Raw genomic sequence first — 19,681 nt, forward strand, 5'->3', positions numbered from 1 at the left:
TAACACATTGTTCAGCAAAAATTTCATTTTGGCCAACTTTAGACATTCCAATTCCATGACTATAGATTTCACGTAAAAATTGTAGGTAGAAAGTGGTACTATCCATACCTTGTATATGCCACAAGACAGCAACCAGGTTCACCTCCTCCAGCTTTCCGGGTCGAATTAACAAACTTTGTTTGACTAGCCTTCCTAAAACACACAGAAAACTCTTCCAGGATATTTGCTGAGACATCCAAGATACCCGAACGAGAGTTGCCAAATCCAAAATTACATAACTTGAGTTTAAGGACTCAAGAAGAAAGACAAATATAAGATGGAGGTTCAGACATAGTGTCCAAATTAAAAGGAGTGTTTTTGCATTAACTAAAGAACACGGTGACTATTCAATACAAGGATCCTGTACATACTATACATACATCCCAAACCTGAACGTGAACAGAACACCCACGAAACTATGAACTTGTCTAAGCAGGATTAACACAAAGAGTCCTAAATTTTGTCAACGACTAATGTAGTGACGACAGGAGCTAAACAAAATATGTGCACATGAAACTTGACGATTAACCGCAACTACACTCTACATTTCAAGAAGAGAAGCCAGCTTCCATTGCACGATATATTGGAGCAGTGTCAAACCGGAAGTTTCTGAAACTTTTGCCAGGACCTGAGCTGCTTCCGATGGAACTATTTTTTGCGTTCCACACACTTAATCCTACATAAAAGAGCTAAACCTTATTAGCTAATTGATGAAATGTTAAAGGTGTCCTGACATCAACATGTTAAATGTTACAACTAGTGTTAGAACTTCCACTAAGCAATTGTAATGAAGCCCATCCATCGTACGCTGTAAGGTTTGCATACAGCCTACCCACCCCAGACCCCACTTGTGATATTACATTGAATATGATGATGTTGAAATGTTTACTTAGACCATCATCTTGTTACCTTACTGTCTCATAGTTTGATGCAAAGAGTAAAATTTCAACTTTATCTTGATGTTAGATATATACGTAATATGCAGTAGAATATGACTACTGAACTCAAATGGGAGAAGAATTAAATTGCCTGGCATCGTAGCCCAACCTACTTGGCTTTCACAAAGTAAATTGGAACTTCATTAAGCCAGTTTCAGGAGGACAAGTAATCCAATTTAAATAACAGTCAGAATGACATCAACGTGCTTGGATAAAAGTGTTAGCTAGTACAAATAGAGGATTTGAAGCAATAAAGAAAGAGAGACTGCACCTCTTGAAGGTCTATCAAATCTAGGCGCCACAGCAGGCTGATGTAGTGAAATCCATGATTTCAAAGATCTGTGCCAAGTTATGAATCATTAGAAGAAACAAGGGCATCCTCCAGGTTTACAAGATAAGCATTTTACTTACGCTAAAAATGGAGAGACCATGTAGAGCTTGAGTCCGGTCATCCCACGAGATATGACATCGTTACTTGCTGATTGAAGTTCATCCAGTCTCTGCCATGCTATTTCCTGAATTCAAAGTGCAAACCAACAAATGTTAGCACTCACAAAAGAAGCAGTCACATGTTTGAATGCAATGATGCATTCTTGCGTAAGAATAATCATCAATGTTAAAGTAACAAATTGGAGACCAAGAAAGTATGTGCATGTTACTATAATTAACTTTCAGAAAGATGCTCTGCAGAAAAGGCCTCACCCAAATAGCATTTAAAGTGCTAAGTTCATGCACAATCCATGAGAGCAAAGACAGCCGTTATTATATCTTTAATAATTGAAATCAATAGAAACTCAATTCTACTCCACCCACTCCACCCCCACCCCACCCCACCCCAAACCAACCCCCCTCCCCCCACCACACCCACCCAAACACAAAAAAGAGTTTTAACACTTCATGTCCTAGCAAATAATGCTAAGAAATATCCAGCTCAAACGTATCACAGCACAACAATCTATATAGAATACAAATCTCATTCACAAAACCTTTTTATATGACGTGATACTGAGAAATATGACGTTCAATGGCAAGTAAAATTTCATAGAGAGCTCCTGCTATACATAGTCATACAAAGTAAGTGCAAGATAGTAAGCTCAGAAATTATCTATTAACATGGGCTTTTGAAAACAAAACTACTACTACAACAACCCAGTGTAGTCCCGCAAGAGGGGTCTGGGGAGGGTAGAATGTACACAAACCTTACCCCTACCTTTGTGGGTAGAGAGGATGTTTCCAATAGACCCTCAGTACAAAAGAAAAATTCTAGAAGCAGGTTTGCAGGAAAAGTAGGTCAAATAGCAAAATACATAAATACATAATCTTAAAGTCAACAAAGGCAAGCAAAAGAAATGACTACTGTCATTCTTAAAGACAAGTGTACTCATAGACCACCAGTAATTCAAATTTAGCCCGCATACTTCCATCTATTACAAGCAGTAAGCAAAGGAATTTCAGCTTTCACACAAGAAAAGGATTTTGATGGATGGCTTTGACTTTCATGGAAGTTCTTTTGCGATATTAATCTCCTTTGAAGCTTTTAACTACTTTTTCTTTTGGAATCTGGTAACATTCTTTGAAGCTTTTAACTTTTGACAGAGCATTTTCACTTACACTGATTTCTTTTTTGGTTTGTGGGGCAAATGATGTATCCTCTTTCACTCCAGCTATTATGTAGAGCCGCACTCTTTGCTCTCCAAAAGTTATTTCAATGAATTGATCTTTCTGAAGAAGTTTCGAGACATCAAATCCTGTTTCCTCCAAGACCTGCATCAAGACAGAGCATAATTTAGAACGTTGATTCAAACTGGCTTTGTACAATTTAAAAAATAAATAAAAATAGTAATACACTTAAGATGAGAAAATGGCGGGGGAACCCAGAAAAAAAAAGGACGAACAAAATGTTGAGGCCAAGCTCCTCAGAGGATAATCTCAACTACATATAAACCCACCAAGATTTCACCACAGTCGAAGTTTTACATTGAGAGCAGTCAGATCCAGTGCCACCTTATTAAATTGGAGAAGAGTAAGAATCTAAACTCAACTATAAGATTTTCCCTCTTGCTATTGCTCCTTGATCAGTCCATTCATATGCTTTAGAAGGGCAGCGCTCTTGCTCATTGTATCCCATCTCCTTGAATACTTGAGAAATAAATTACTTTAAACTTCGTCTCAACTCCTAGATAGCTTTAAACTAAACAAATTGATCCATAATTAAATAAATTTGTAGAAGGGCAGCGCTCTTGCTCATTGTATCCCATCTCCTTGAATACTTGAGAAATAAACTACTTTAAACTTCGTCTCAACTCCTAGATAGCTTTAAACTAAACAAATTGATCCATAATTAAATAAATTTGTTAAACTACTCCAACTATTACTGCTCTTTTCCCTTTTGAATCACAAAGCATGATCCAAAAACAATGGAACCATATATGCTATGTTATGACCATCAGTAGCATTTCCCAACATTCAGCATTCACACTCTGCGACACTTATCCTATATATATGCTAAATCTCATAACCCCAACATTTAATCTCATACAACATTGTTGGTCTCATAACCATTTCATAGAACTTACCCTTCAGTTTAATAGGTATCTTTCTATCACATAACACTCTAGTAGCATCATTAGTTATCTTTTTTTTTTAGCGTCTGGACCAGCTTGCCCGCACCTTAACAAATTCCATTGAATACCTGCTACCTCCCACTCCCACTGTTATAAATTGATGCAAACCGAGGTACCAAGGCCAAAATAAAGAGTGAAGGTATGGGAAATCTTGGAGATGAGAGCTTTCAATCACCCACAAAGAGCTTAAAGCGTCATGGAAGATTTATTAAAAGAGCTTTCAAAGTCCATAACATGCTCAAATGGATTTATGAGGGAAGTGGCGACAATCAAGGAAATCGTCAGGGGATTTGGACCATTCTTCCAACCATCATGATCTTGGCATACTTAAGGAAAGCATGGAAGGAAGACTTCAAAGCCACTAATATGCTCAAGCGGCTATATTTAATAAGTTGGTCATGCTTGCAATTTGATTATATTTGCAAGACAAGAAAATGGTTTCTAAGTCTTTCACATTAGGGGTTAGTTTGGTGTTTAGACTCCTTTGTGAATATTGGGAAAAATCCTCTTCTCTCTCCAATTGAACCCTCTAGTTTACTTGGGTGAACATTCCCTTGTGTTAGTTCACTTTCTCTTTCCCTCTTAGATTTATTCTAGTAATAATATCTTTCAATTGCTAGATTATCCTTTTCTTTCTTCTAAATCTGCTCCTCTCCCTTTCTATTTATTAATCATATCTTTGTTATCTTATCTCACGTGTTTGATTGTAATTAAATTTATTGTTCTTGCATCTAGAATTCACATAATGAGCACTGAGTAACTCTGCCTAACCAAAGCTTGAGCAGATGAGGAGAAATTTTTTTAAAAATGAATTGTAACAGTCCCTCTGTTATACCACTCTCCTAGAACATTCAAACCTAGATATTTCAACTGATTTACATTTAGACACCGCAATCTCGTGTAATCTCACCTTAATTTCACTCTTCTTATGCTAGCTGAACTTGTAATGCATATGTCAGTCCTCCTTCTACTCATCCTACAACCCTTATATCTAACGTGGCTCTCCGAAGATCAAACGTTTGCTTGACACCCTGGCTAATTTCGTTAATCAACATAATATCATCAATAAATAACATACACCATGCAATCTCATCCTGCATAAAGTGTTCAATTCACTTTAAATCTTTAAGAAAAATTTGGTAACTTTATAACTGCTAGTAACAAGATATGAAGATGTGCATAAAGTTGGGTAATCTAGTTTGGAATGCGCCAGTTAAAAACTCTACTAGCATAAAGATGGGCTCTCAAGAACGTAGAGAAGGTAGGATGAATGTCATGAGGGGTGGTACAGTATTTTTTATTAATTTTATAATCTAACCCGCCACGAAATTACAAGTTAGATTCTTTAAAAAAAAAAAAAAAAAAAGACTGGGTTAGAAAAGAAAAAGGAAGTGGTAGGCATTATGTGCTCAGGTTCTAATCCAATCCCCACCGTCCTTCAAGGGATTGTGTTTCTCTCTTTTTTTGGAGCAAGTAATCTTATCCCCTGATGTACGATAAGTCGATAACAATCCTAAATATGACGTGGAGCATATTATTTGGGATCACAACTCAAAAACTGAAAGATGACCAAAATTCATTACTTCTGGCCAAGTCAAACGACACAAACCCTCCTTCATATCTTTGAAGAAATGAAGAGGTGGAAGGGCCAGTGTAACCCAAAGTGGAAAGTGAAAAAGAACTCTAAGGTCCATTTGGGCTTTAAGCGCAGAGAAAATAAAGTATGGGCTTTAATGGAAAAAGACGCAACTAGGAGTTTGGGGAGGGGGGGGATATAATATAATATATATGTGGTGTTCAAGACTAATAAATATAAGCATGAACAACAAATATATGGACAAAGAACTTGAAACACTTTTACTATAGAGTGAAATACCAATTTTTAACTTTTGTATTTTGGATATAAATTGGATTATGCCAAGTCCTACTACGGAGTTGCTAAGCTGCTGGAAGAATGTGCGGAAAAGGAAAGCTATGGTGGATTGGTGGCAGATAATCCCAGCTTGTATCTGGTAGACAATATAGAAGGAATGAAATTCCAGATATTTTGAAGACGAGCAGTACCATCCAGAAAATTAGGATGAACTGTCTAAAGTCCTTTTTACTATTGGTGTAAATAGAACATGCCGGGGGAAGTAGGAGACCTGATAGATTTAATTGGCAATGTGAAAGTGCACAGTTTTTGGATAGGGATCCTTTTTACCTTTTTGAAGCTGTAAAGATCCCCTCTTAACATAATTTTGATGTTAAAAATATAGCAATATAACTGGTTACCTATTTCATCCAAAAAAAAAAAATGGATAGCGGGGGAAAAATGGCGTCTTCACCAATAAAATCCTACTATGAGAAACTTCTGTTTTGGGGAAGAGTTAGTTTTACCACATCTTTGTATGTGTCTCTATTGGGCCGAAAAAGGTGTGTTTTTACAGTTCACTAGCTACATGGGGAGTAGTGATCTTGACGGCATAAAATTTGAGGAAGAGAATCACTACTTGAGTTAGTTAGTGTGCTTCATGTGCCAAAAACAGATGAAGAAGTGAATCACGTCCTTTTGCGTTGTCGGGTAGCATTTGGTATGTGGTGGGAAATATTGAGATGGCTTGTGCTCGAGTGGGTGATGTTGAGCACTATAGAAAACACAAAGTTTAGTTGGGTCTATAGGAGAGGGGGGAGAAGACAAAGGACATGATGTGGCTCCTCTCACACTTAAGTGGCCCATGTTAAAAGAAGAATAGAAGAGGTTTTGAAGGAGTAAAGAAGATTGCGAACACTTGAGGAATAGCGTATTTTTCCTTATTTCTTTTTGGTGCACCCATGAGGTTCTTATATGTAAAGAAGACCGGGTGTCTTTTGTAGAAAACCGTGTCTTTTGTAAGGTTTTCTAAGGTAAGTATACTCCTAGCAAACAGGCACATTTTCAACCCTCTTTTATGGACATTATTACTCTTTAACAAAGAAAAAAAGTAATTTATCCAAATAAACATGTCGTTGTAGTTAAGGAACTGAAAACATTTTACACTTCACAATCATTTTCACGAGATCTTTAATGTCGTCAATTGGAGTATTATATAAGTAAAGAGAATTGCATACTTCTCTAACTGCACAAGCGTGGTCCTCTTCATCCTTGTTCTTTTTCCCACGTGGAAAACTCCAACTTGAACCCTTCCATCCCTTTACTAGCAAGCACTGTATTTGACATAAATAATCAATGAGATCTAATGTCTTTAAGAAAGAGTTATAAAGGACTACAAGGACATGCATCTATTTAAATAGCACTAGCTATTTGCTTAAGTTGAGGATAATCATATGAATAAATAGAAAGAGAGAAATGACTGCAGTTAAATGAATGTAAGTCCTCAAAAAGTCAAAGCAGCAACATTGTGAGTTCCAGTAACATATTAGTCACTGCGCCATTCATGATTATAGGTCCTAATAAGTTGCGAGCTCAACAAAGCACAGAATGTAGGAGCACCAATCACCTAACAGAATCGAGTAAAGATACCTTTCTTTTAAAATGGTAACAGTAATCTGATAAAGATACTATGTCTCCCCTTAAAAACAAGGAACTTGAATATGCTACTCCTGATGCAAATAGCACTTACCCGTTCAAAAGTCTCATCAAGGATGATGGCCCCAGTTACAGGAACTCGAACCTTGTAAGAGGTAAAGTCCTTGAATATGTCGTCTATATGAGGAACATATGGTTTTAAAACATCACAACTGTTGAACACTGTAATGGATTAAGGAAAGCGGAATGTTTATACTCATCCTCAGATAGATAAGCCAATGTAGAAGTAAGCATAGCAACTTAAGAATGAAAGTCAGAAACAGTGACCTTAAATTATATGTCCCCCTTACAATATCACTATAATTCTTTCTTTAAATCTTATATTTCCAGTTTTTATGAACGTGTTGCAGGTTCAAGGAGCTCTCAAAGTAAAGTTGACAAAGAAGGAATACAAACATAACACGCAGCCCTAATTAACACCTATACCCTTGGCCCGAAAACAACCATAGAGAAAAAATAAACGAGTATATATAATGACATGAGACTATTACTATGGAGAACAAAGCAATATCAAAGTTCTCCCTGAACCCCAACTTTATTTTGGATTAACAATATCAAAGTCATACTTTATGATCAAATGTGTCAAAAGCAAGTCCAAGTGGTTAACTTACATGCAAAAGAAAAGGGGAGAGGACATTCAAGTTCGAAAGAGTAAAACATGCAAATCTCAATGAAGAGGTATGTCGCATGAAAGATTGATATAGATTCTCTGCATTTAAATAATTATAGACCTAGGTTCTACCATCAAAGGATACTTAAGGAGGTAAATTCCTTGAGAGTGAAAGACTTCAATGACGGATTTTTTTCTACAGAATTATCTTCATAAAACCAATGCGCGTACTCCACAAGAAACAAAATCCTCTCAAATGATTGCTGATCTTCTTTTGGCACGTTCAAAACAAACCGACTGCATCAAAGAAATAGAACACATTTATCAAGGAGAGTCATACCAAATGTGTAACCTCGCATTTCTACAATTTACCAAGAAAAGTCAAACGATATCACAAGCTACTACAACCAACTTCAAGAAATAGGAAATGAAATAGAAAACACAATATATGAGCACAGAATGCATTTTTTATCGAAATCGTAAGCTTTCTTTACCATGGCTCAGAGATTAAGCTAGCTTAAGACTTGCGGTGTTTATAGTATTGACATACGGAAGCCATACTTCTTCCCCAAATAAATTACCACTGAGAAATTTGAATGACTACGTTCAGTTCCAAATTATTTTGTCATCTATATTTTCTTAAATCATTTTACATTTTCAACGCAACTTCATTCCAATACTGGAAACTCCCAAACCCATTTAATGCACATACAGGTGAGGATACTAGAGGATGACTAGCATACAATAACTTGAAAATACTAGTTTCAAATTCCAATTGGTACATTTAAAGCGAGCCCATATCCTCTAGCCTTGCTGAGTAGAATTATCTGACACATATTAATGTGGGCTGTAGCAAGAGGCCAAGTGGATTATTCTAAGTGTGGACAAGCTAGCTAGGAGAACATGTCTCAACAAATTCACTAAACAGTAACACAAACTATTTCGCCAGAATACAAGCACTATGTCTATGACTCACAGCATAAACCTATCGAAATCAACTGAATTAGTGGCAATGCATGAGTGGACGAAAGAGCTTAAAGTCTAGCAATAATCAAGACAATTAGTTTGAATCACTAAAACAATAATATGCAACAGGAAAATGCTAAATTTTGAACGTATTAACACTACAAGTATACCAGTTTACATCCAAATCCAACAAAAAATAACTAGAATCACCAAAAGATACATCAAGAAAACGCGAAAATTAGCTTGAATTACTGAAAAATACATCAGGAAAGCACTAAATTTTGAACTTATTAGCACTACAAGTACACCACTTCACATCCAAATCCAACAAAAAGTACTAGAATCCAGAAAAAATACATCTAAAATCACTAAAAACTACGTAAAATCAGCTGAATCGCTAAAAATTACATCAATAAAAAGGCGAAACTGAATCACTAAAAAATACAACAGGAAAGCAATAAATTTTGTACTTATTAACAATACTAGTTCACCACTTCACATCCAAATCCAACAAAAAGTACTAGAATCACTAAAAATTACATCAACAAATAGCTTAAATCACTAAAAATTACATCAAAAATCACATAAATTCACTAAAAAATTACATCAACAAATAGCTTAAATCACCAAATATTACATCAAATATCACTAAAAATTACGTAAAATCACTTGAATCACTAAAAATTACATCAAAAATCACTAAAAATTACGTAAAATCAGTTGAATCACTAAAAATAACATCAAAAATCACATAAAATCACTACAAAAATGACATGAATAAAAAGGCAAAAAATGAATCACAAAACGGACCTGCAAAGATCGTCAAGGAGTTCCTGAGGAGGAAGTCCATTTTTGGAAGGAGCGCTAGAAGATCTATGAAGCCCCGACATTTTTCAAAAAAAAAAATAATAATAATACTAAAACCCTAACTTCGATCTGCTGATATTTTTACCTACGTACGTACGTACGTATACGCATACATATACATATACTTGTACGTATTTTTATACGTATAATTATGATTATAGAGAGAGTGAGAGAAGTGAAAAGAGGAAAGAGCTTTTATTGTTGTAATTGTTAAATTGAAATCAAAATAGGAAAGCTCTTCCTCTTCATATTTGTTTTCCCTCTTTCTTTGTTGCTTCTTTCTAAACTTGTTGAAATTCCACTATTGAGTGATGATGGTGAGGGTATTTTGGGTATTTACTATTATTTGTAATTTTACTTTATTTTTTTATTTTATCATGATAATAATTAATGATAATTATGGCGTTTGGTACGTTGGATAAAGTTATTACTATCTCCGTCTCATTTTATGTGTCGTCATTTAACCGAATACGAAATTTTAAAAATAAGTGATGACTCTGAAAAATTTATTTTTTAGTTGTCTTTTCTTAATAAGTGGGATCCACTATAGATAAAATGAAAATGATGTCATTAAATAATTCCCAAATAAGGAAATGTGACATTCTTTTTGGACGGGCCAAAAAGAAAATGCCGACACATAAAATGAGATGGAGGGAATATGTCATTCGATACATTAAATAAGGTGGAATATCTCGATTGTTTGATACATAGGATAAAGTCATTATATCATTCGGCACATTGAATAAGGTGGGATATCTTGATTGCTTGATACGTCATTCGGTACATTGAGTAAGGTGGAATACCTCGATATTAAGTTTACATGTATCTGTGTTTAGTTGACGGTATAGATTTGATTATGGTGACTTAGTCTTGAATATCACATTAAACTTGAGATTATTTCATCTCACTTTTTTATGTGAGTAAATTAGTCCAATAAATATATTCCCGAAATTATAATTTCCAAATAATTTAATCGACGTATCTTATTTGTAACACTATAATTTGCATTGTGATTTGTATTTTCTGAAAATAATTGTTAACGTCACATATTAAAATCCTATTAGATGATTATGATGGGTATTCAATTCAATATCGAAGTTATATCAGATTATAATCAAGATTATAAATAACATTAGTAATGAAAATTTTAAATATTGTTATGAACAGTTTATGTTAGTTGTCAGGAAAATAAAATGAAAAATTCAATTAATAAGGTAAAACAATCTCTCTACCGTGTACTCAGCTAACGACGTTAAGCTTTTACAGCGTGTTTGGATGGTGGTTTCCCATGGTATGATATGGTCGTTAAGCTTTTACAGCGTGTTTGGATGGTGGTTTCCCATGGTATGATATGGTATGGTTACCATGAGAATCATGTTTGTTTCCATGATTTTCTAAAAATGGTGGTATGGTATGTTACTATTCCATGGTTTGATAACCATGGTATGAAGCAATTTATTGAACCATCAAATTGGTGGTGTGCCATGGTTTTTATTTTTCTTTTCCAACTATACATTTATATAATTTTCTTTAATCCTATTTTATCCTTATCAACAAAATACTTGCTAAGACTACGCATTTGTTAACAAGATCGAAGATTGCAAGACTTCCTGTTAGCAATATAAAAATTCAAAGAGTGAGAAAAATGATCACAGTTATTTAGTAGTAGTTTTTAATACCAATAAAAATTCAATTCGATCAAAAAAAAATTAAAAATTGAAATGGAGGGAAACAGAGTGAATGCACAAAAAGCATATACATGGGAAGTGATTTTTGAACTCTAAGATACATACATGTATACCAATTGTTTTATTGATTGAGAAGTACTTTCCGATTGCATTATGCATTAGTTTGCGTTCATCAAACCTTTGTTTAGCAAATACCTTTGTGAATTTGGCGTCTTAAAAGTATCATCAGGTAGCTATGAGAAGCATCAAGGAAGAAAGGACAACTGGTTACGCTAGCACTAATATGGATAAAAGAGTTGATATCTCAAATGTATTACAATTAGGGGGCATTTTAGTAAATTTACTTGTTACCATACCGTATCATATCATCAAACCAAACAAAAAATCTATTATTAAACCGCAGTGAACGATACAGTCCATCCAAACATGGTATTGTACCATACCATACCATACTACACCATATCATACATTATGAAACCACCATCCAAACAGGCTGTTAAGGACAAGGCGTGAGCCTTCATCCGCCTCGTCGTAGGAATTATTCAATTTATATGAAGTTGCCTTTTAGACTGCGAACTCAATTATATTCTACTAGTAATATTTTTATCGACAATTTAATTTGTTATATTGAAAATAACTTCTAATTTTATTCTACTAGTAATATTTTTATCGACAATTTAATTTGTTATATTAAAAATAACTTCTAATTTCCAAAAAGACAGTTAATTTACAACAAATTACAAAAACACCTTCAATCTTATTTAGTAGAAAAAGGGCTTGAGGACCTCGAAGGTATTTTTGTCATTTTTATTTTTATTTTTATTTTTTTTGAAATAACTAATCCATATTCTTGATCACAATTAAAGTTAGAGTATTAAAATTTGATTGAGCAATTAAATAAATAACAATTTAGTTGCAAAAACTTAAAAATAAACCATTACTATTTCAGAATTGCCTGATAACAAATAAACTGCAAAAATAATTCTCATCTTTAAGGACAAGAATATAAAAGCCTTAAAACATCTAATAAAAACATAACACTGACCCAAAAACTATTTTTCTTAAACTATATAAAAGACACTAATCTTAACCCTTAATCCTAATCTCCTAAAATATAATCATCTAATTTTTTTTTTTTCTAATGCCATATTACATCCCTATACAAAAAAAGAACAAAGCAATTGAGAAAACAAAACACTAAAAACTGAAATGACAAGACACTAAAAGACTCTAGGACTAGGAAAAACTGTTTTCTGTTTCTTTTTATTCACTTGTGCTCCTGTTCGACCGAGTCGTTGTTGCTCGGGTTGAACTCCGGTTGGGTGGTTGTGGTTGTGTCTGGTGGCGGGGTCATGAGTGTGGCGTTGTTGTTGTCCTGGACGATGGTGGTTCTCATTTCGAGAACCTTCTTGTGAGAGTTTGAGTGGAGTGATGGGACGAATGTAGGACTTGCAGCTGGCCGGTATTCAGGGAAGAGTCGTCCTGACTTGTAACGAACACCACATGCGTTGCATAGAGTTTTTGGTCCCATTGGACCGGCTCTCCATTGAGGAGTCTTTGCTATCTCGCAATGCTGGCATTTACGAACTGATTGTTGTGCCGTTGGGTTGTGATTTGTCTCGAAGGGAGCTAGAGGAATAGAGAACTTGATCTTCTTTTTCTTTTTCTGTTCTGGTGCAGCTAGTTTCAGAATCTTCTTCATGGGAGACTCCGCAAAGTTCTCTGATTGATCCGTTGGGAATCCTGGAGCAACAAATACTGGCAAGGGATTGAAAGTAGTTGGGCGAGGACGCTTGGTCCTAGCACGTTGTGGACCACGGTGGCACGGACCAAGGGGTAAAGTCTTTTCCCCCGAGCTGGAAAAGGACGAGTTGCTGCTGCTGCTGCTGCTGCTTTCGAGCACAGATACAGGACTCAAAGTCTGGAACTTGCCTTGGGATGACGGCTCTTTCTCGACAGGAATGTTTTCTTTACCGAGAGTCAATCCCCCGCCGGAGAAAGAATCCTCCACAAACGTCGAAAGCCATTCAAGCTGGATAATATCCTCATACTGTAAAACAAGAAAACAAACATATCAGATAAACTATACGTTGATTTACGACACTCAACGATCGCGCAAATTGAGTAGTTTGTCAAACATCACTTAATAGATGTAATGTCCCTTTCTATCATGACTAGACTTTTAATAGAATGTTTGGTTCAATTTGTTCAATGGTTGAACAATCATGCTGGTGCAAATTAAATATTGTCATCTGTCATTCATTATGATAGCAAAGGATGTCATTCAATCCCAACTACCAGAGCAAGTATTGTCGCTCGGACTCTTCAAAAATGTCATCGCGTGCATGTCGGATCTCTCAAAAATAGTTCATTTTTGGAGGATCCGACACAGGTGCGGCAACATTTTTGAAGAGTCCGAGCAACTTAGAGTTAACCACCAGAGAGTGTGGTGTGAAGAACAGTTTACCCTTTACACACTTAATCAAAGGTTTCGGGATAAGAGTCCGGGAAACTCTCGGTATGAAGCATTTCTCCTTTTAGTAGGTCCTACAACGATGAGCTAAATTCAGATTAGTCATATGTGCATTATCCCCTTAATACTTAACGGGAGGTTTTGGGTCCGAGTCACAGAAATGGAACATTCAGTCACCACTAATATCGGAAAACAAAACTTAAGCATATGGACACTATTCCTTTCACATGTAATCAGAGTTTCGAGTTCAAGCTCTAGAAACGGAAAAACTCATAATATGGAGCGTTTCTCTTTCTCTTTAGTGGGCCCTACGTCGTGCAAAATCCAGACTAGTCATCAGTCACCACTAATATGGCAAAAAAGATGACTTCACCATAAGTGCTAACACCAGTCCAACTCTCAACAAAATCAACATTACTAAAGAAAACAAAATATATTACACTTCTTTAACACCGACAGCGCCCAGCTGGCTATTAGAATACGAACAAAATTATATGATAATCCATCAATTAGAGCTAATCACTCCAATTATGATACATTAACTTAATCATTCACTAAGCAAAACATATTTAAATCTTTACATCTAATCACATGATTGAGACATAAAAATAAGAATTAGGCCCTACATGAATCAATCACATAAACTTTTGACTTTTAAACATTTCTTATCAAATTTTGATTCAAGTTATATACACTGACAGTATCGAAAAACATAACACTCACCGGAACTGAAAGCTCGGCCGAGAGGTCGGAGGCAGAATTCCGGTGGCTAACGGAGAAAAGGGAGTCGGAATCCGGCAAAGGGTCATTCCAAATGCTTGGAAAATCTTTGCAGTCAGTAGAACCAAGGCCAACATTCTCATTCTCAAGAGGGAAATCAATCAAATCATCAATGTGGTCAAAGAAGCTACCACAATCTACCTCATCTACTACCACATTTGACCCCATTTATACTTTCTTGAAACTTTTTCTACTCTAAAAAAAATTTATTACCTGCAAAAATCAACACAAAAACATTAACAATACGACTACAAGAACAACAACACACGTGGGGGGTAAAATATACGCAGCCTGTACCACCGCTCACGACAACATTTACAATACTACAACTACAACAACATACGTGGGGTCTGTGGAGGGTAAAATGTACGCAGTCCGTACCACAGCTCACGACAACATTAACAATAAACACCAAAAAAGAAATCCCATCAACTTACAATTATCCAAGAAAGTGATAGCTACATTATATATACACATATTATAGGGACAAAAATGGAATTTAATGTGAAGGCTAGGGGCCAAAACTACACCATATATTCAAGCTGGAGCCAAGGTGTCATAAATGGTCCGTGGCACATTTTTGAAGAAAAAGGTTGAATTTTTTTTGGAATTTTGTCAATCCAAAAGCAGCATTATCAAGATTCTTATTGAGTGGGATTCTTGTAATAATAAGAAAATAATTTCAAAAATAAAATTTTGGGAAATTTCCAGAGTTCACATTGAGTGCACCAACACATATATATTTGCAAGAAAATGGATAGGATTTTTAAAAAAAATTAAATTGGAAAAATTGCAAATTTTAAGAAGCAAACCTTTAAAATGCAAGAATAACCTAAAATAGGAAAAAGGATGGAAAAAAAAACTGAAACTTTTATACCTAGACATATCTAGAAACCAAAAACTAAATAGCTCAGATTTTTCAAAAATGTTGTTGCGCCCGTTGAATCCTCCAGACACGCACTACTTTGAAGGATTCGACACAATTTCAATTTCAATGACATTTTCAAAGAGTCCGAGCGCAACATAGACCAAAAATATAAAGTGAAATTTTTCTTAGAAAACAGTGAAATTTCAGAAAAGGCCCAACTCCCAAGCAAACTGCAGAATTTTCCTAATCACAGAGTAAAAGAAAACAACATTAACCAGACAGTAGCCTCAATCATTAACTAAATTTTTATAAATGAGTGGATTATATGTTACTACATTGAATAAACTAGAAAAAAAATGAATGAATGAATAATATTGAGCACCTTAAAGAAGACAAAAGCAAAAAACCCACAACATAAAGATTACATTTTTATGAAATATATGTACCTTAAATAAAAAACCCACAAAAGAAAAAATTAAATTTTATGAATAAGTGCTAAGATAAAGAGAGAAAACTGAAATACTGAATGAATGAAGGGGTTTTGGAGAAATTGGTAAATGAAATGAGAACAAGAAAGACACACTAGCCTCAAAATAGAAATGAATCCAAAAAAGAAAAAAGAAAAAACTTTACAACACCAACAATTAAACCAAAAAATCTCCATATGAACTAGGACTAATTCACAACATGTAGCCTTAAAAGAAGACAAAAACAAAAAAAATTACATTTTTATGAATATGAGTACTATGATAAACAGACAAGAGGGAATTGCTCAGATGCTAAGCACTCCCTCACTTCCAACACAAAGGTTGTCAGTTCGAGTCACCAAAAGAGAGCAAAAGAACAGAAGCTCCTAAGACTACTATGAATGATAAACAAACAAGAGAGAGTTGCTCAGATTGCTCGAATGCTAAGCACTCCCTCACTTCCGACACAAAGGTTGTTAGTAGTGGCGGAGCCAGTATTTTCAGCAAGGGGTTCACAAGAGTGAACAACGAACTAACCAAAGGGGTTCACATAAGAAAATAATTTTAACCATATAAATATAGTATAATTTTCCGCCGAAGGGGTTCGATGAACCCTCTATATAAAAGATAGCTCCGCCCCTGGTTGTTAGTTCGAGTCACCAAAAGAGAGCAAAAGAACAGAAGCTCCTATGATAAACAGACAAGGGATAGTTGCTCGAATGGTAAGCGCTCCCTCACTTCCAACACAAATGTTGTCAGTTCGAGTCACCAAGAGAGCAAAAGAAAAAAAGCTCCTATGATAAACAAAGAAAAATGTGTCTAGAAAAGAAAGACAAAAACTTTGCAACACTCACAAAGGATATGAATGAGTGATATGATTTGTACCTTGAAGAACTCAAGCTAGCTAGGTAAGGTAGAAGAAGATGAAGAGTTTTTTTCTGTTGAAGAAAAAATGGGAATGGGAATGAAGAAAGGTATAAAAGAGGGGAAGAGGAAGAAGTAGGAGGAGAGTGATTGATGGGTTGGTAAGAGAATTGTATCAAATATCAATATGCTAGCTGTATATTTAGTGTATATATCACACACACACACACACTCACCTCACCTCTCACCCCTCCATTGTCGTGATGTTTAAGTCTTCAATACACTCTTTCTCATTGCACACACGGGTCCTACATGCACAACACCCCGCCCCCCAAACCCCACTACTTTTTCTTTGAAAAAAAATATATTTTTTTTTTGAAAGAGGGTTTTACGTAATTGATAAAGTTGTTATTATGTGATTAGGAGGTAATAGGAAACAATTCCTTTTAGAATTGAGAGTTTTAGTGTACTAAACAATTCGCGGAGATATATATATATACGATAATCTTCTATAGTACCAATGTAGGTTGTGGCGCAATGGATGAGGCTACTCCACCCTTAACCAGAGGTCGAGGTTTCGATCCTGGGTATGGAGAAAACTCTGTTGGGAGCGTTGCCACCTTAATAGTGATCCAAAATAACAGAGGCTTCAATGCGGGCATCAGACACCGAATAGGAAACCAAAAAACAGATAATCTTCTATAGTAACATTTCATTGTAACAATCATGTTCATATTATGTACAGATAATTTTATTTTTTTTTACAAGGCATAATATCTAAAAAGACATTTTAGATTTGGAATCGGCTAGCAAGTAAGCATTTGAACTTTGAAAGTGTATATCTAGACATTCTAATCTGGTATCAATTATCAACTATACACTCCAAATCGTTCTTGTTTTGTTTTGTTTTGTGGACACTTTAGGTTGACGCGATACATGAATTTTTGAGGTGTCAAGATGCTCATTTTGTAAGTTAAAATGTTTAATTAATACAGCAACGATAAATTGAGATGTCTAAATGTGTATATTTAAAGTTGAAGTATTTACATATCAGCTAACGACAAGTTTCGATATTCATTTATGTGTTTTTATAACAATATTTTATTATAACAATTGAAAAAAAATATCAAGACAAAAGATATTATTATGGAGAGGTTTGATTGTAAAAAAATCTTTAGCAAGTTACATTGCCTCTAATTAACTTAAAATCAAAAGGTAATTAGAGGCAAGTTCTTGTAATAAGCTTTACTGATTAATAATCTAATAAAAATATAACTAATTACTACATATTGGTTGTTTTCATATATTTTCCTAAAAGATAAAAAGGAAAAGTATACTCTGTTGCCTGTTTTTGCTCTTTGCTTTTATTGCTTATATTAATTAATTAACTAATTAATGTAACATATCTTTCTCTACAATCTTATTACTAAAACACATACTAAATATTATGCTGATTTAAAATTAATAAATGATTTGATATTCCAAGACTTTTTCTATAAAAATTAAACACTTCTATTTTCAGAACATTGAAATTAATTTAGCTCTAAAAATACTTTATATACACCAAATAACACAAAAGAACAGATGTGATAGTTTATTTTATAAAAATAGAATTACACAAAGTCTACTTAATTAAAGTAATAGTAAAAAACTTCTTTTTTGCAAGAAAAAAAGGGAAAGAAAATGGGTTTCATGATGTATTATTTTCCTTTTAACTAACTTGGATTGCACTCATAGAATCACTTACATAAAAAACTTTTTCACTTTTCATAAAGTAAATAAATAACGTTCAATTATTTATTTTATTAATAAAGATAAAGGGCAAAAAATAAAAAAAATAAAAAAAGAAACAGGGCGTGGTGCACCATTTTAATTTTTAAAAAGTGCATGATTTTATAGCTAATTCTTTATACTTTATTCAAACACAAGAAGAGTCACATGAACAAATGAAATATGTGAAATTTACGGTGTACGTAGATTTTATATCTATCTTTAAGAGTAGAAATATTTTTTTTGATAAATCTTTGACTCAAAAAAAAATAAAAAGAAACATATATATAAAAAAGAGAAGAGAAATTGCTAGAAAAAAAATGAATTATCTACCGATAACTTTTGTTGCTAAACAATTAAAAATCATCGTTTATCTTATTTGATGAAGTATAATTAATAAATTATCAAAAAATTATGTTAACTACATATTAATTAATATCAAACTTTGTACTTAGCAATTTATTTCATTTTATTTTATTTTTTGTGGTGAGTAGAAATGAAAAAAGCTATAAAACAAAATGATTGCAATAATCAAAACTTCTCTTCAAAGATAAGCAATCAAGTAGTTGGGGTATAACCTTATACTCTAACAAATATAATGACATTTATCAAATAAAACATACTCATCTAATTAAAACTTATTAATCTACTTGTAGTATTATTAGTTGCAAAGTCCAAAATGGCGATCCCACTTACAATTTATTTTTTTTCTTTGTAAAAGTTACTGAACTAATTTTTTTCACTTTAAATAAAATAATTTTACTAAATTAATTTTTAAAATTATCAAAATATTAAATAGAAGAATTATATATGTCAATTGACAATGAGGTTATGTTTAGGAAATTGGGGCATTAACACATGGGTTTACATGCAATTAACAAAAAAAATTGAAGTAGGTACAAACCATACATGTGTGCAATTAAATAATAATAATAATTATATATATGAAGATTATTATTTTGTCTTATTGATTTAAATAAAAATCTTGTTGCTTAAAAATTATATTTTATCGATTAAAAGCAGATTCAGAATTTTACTTTTTATAATTATAAGCGTAAACTTATGTCGTTCGAGTTTAAAGTAATTGATGCACTCATACTCAATTTGGTGTCAAAATATTATACTAATCTTGTCATTGACTATTTTCGAGCGCTCGTAG

General features: G+C 34.0%; 2 protein-coding genes across 4 annotated transcripts; both read right to left on the minus strand.

Annotated features, from left to right (window-relative positions):
• Nucleotides 1-331: 331 nt before the first annotated feature.
• On the minus strand, nucleotides 332-9,929 carry LOC107871481 (mRNA-decapping enzyme subunit 2). The gene is made up of 8 exons (XM_016718429.2): nucleotides 9,556-9,929; nucleotides 7,925-8,076; nucleotides 7,204-7,331; nucleotides 6,692-6,787; nucleotides 2,589-2,741; nucleotides 1,389-1,492; nucleotides 1,249-1,316; nucleotides 332-715 (listed from the first exon to the last, which is right to left on the minus strand). The coding sequence occupies exons 1-8, from the start codon at nucleotides 9,633-9,635 to the stop codon at nucleotides 588-590; spliced, it is 909 nt and encodes a 302-aa protein (XP_016573915.1). The 5' UTR covers nucleotides 9,636-9,929; the 3' UTR covers nucleotides 332-587.
• Nucleotides 9,930-12,213: 2,284 nt separating this feature from the next.
• LOC107871482 (GATA transcription factor 8) lies at nucleotides 12,214-17,220 on the minus strand. Of its 3 annotated transcripts, none has more exons than XM_016718430.2 (3): nucleotides 16,774-17,220; nucleotides 14,497-14,766; nucleotides 12,214-13,350 (listed from the first exon to the last, which is right to left on the minus strand). In XM_016718430.2, the coding sequence occupies exons 2-3, from the start codon at nucleotides 14,719-14,721 to the stop codon at nucleotides 12,568-12,570; spliced, it is 1,008 nt and encodes a 335-aa protein (XP_016573916.1). In that variant the 5' UTR covers nucleotides 14,722-14,766; nucleotides 16,774-17,220; the 3' UTR covers nucleotides 12,214-12,567. The 3 variants fall into 3 exon arrangements, with proteins under 3 accessions (XP_016573916.1, XP_016573917.1, XP_047268840.1); XM_016718431.2 differs by having other exon boundaries at nucleotides 16,743-16,991; XM_047412884.1 differs by lacking the exon at nucleotides 16,774-17,220 and adding an exon at nucleotides 14,897-16,735.
• Nucleotides 17,221-19,681: the final 2,461 nt, after the last annotated feature.

Source organism: Capsicum annuum, chromosome 5 (genome assembly GCF_002878395.1).
Source record: "Capsicum annuum cultivar UCD-10X-F1 chromosome 5, UCD10Xv1.1, whole genome shotgun sequence".
In the NCBI taxonomy this organism is placed as follows: Eukaryota; Viridiplantae; Streptophyta; class Magnoliopsida; order Solanales; family Solanaceae; genus Capsicum; species Capsicum annuum.

What these genes read in the sequence shown, in the direction of transcription:
- LOC107871481 (XM_016718429.2), bottom strand. Translation starts at nt 9,635, where the DNA reads ATGTCGGGGCTTCATAGATCTTCTAGCGCTCCTTCCAAAAATGGACTT. An exon ending in CAAGGAATTTACCTCCTTAA is followed by an intron (nt 7,332 to 7,924) that starts GTATCCTTTGAT and finishes AATCCATTACAG; the next exon opens with TGTTCAACAGTTGTGATGTT. An exon ending in ATGGTCTCTCCATTTTTAGC is followed by an intron (nt 1,317 to 1,388) that starts GTAAGTAAAATG and finishes AACTTGGCACAG; the next exon opens with ATCTTTGAAATCATGGATTT.
- LOC107871482 (XM_016718430.2), bottom strand. Translation starts at nt 14,721, where the DNA reads ATGGGGTCAAATGTGGTAGTAGATGAGGTAGATTGTGGTAGCTTCTTT. An exon ending in CGGCCGAGCTTTCAGTTCCG is followed by an intron (nt 13,351 to 14,496) that starts GTGAGTGTTATG and finishes CTTGTTTTACAG; the next exon opens with TATGAGGATATTATCCAGCT.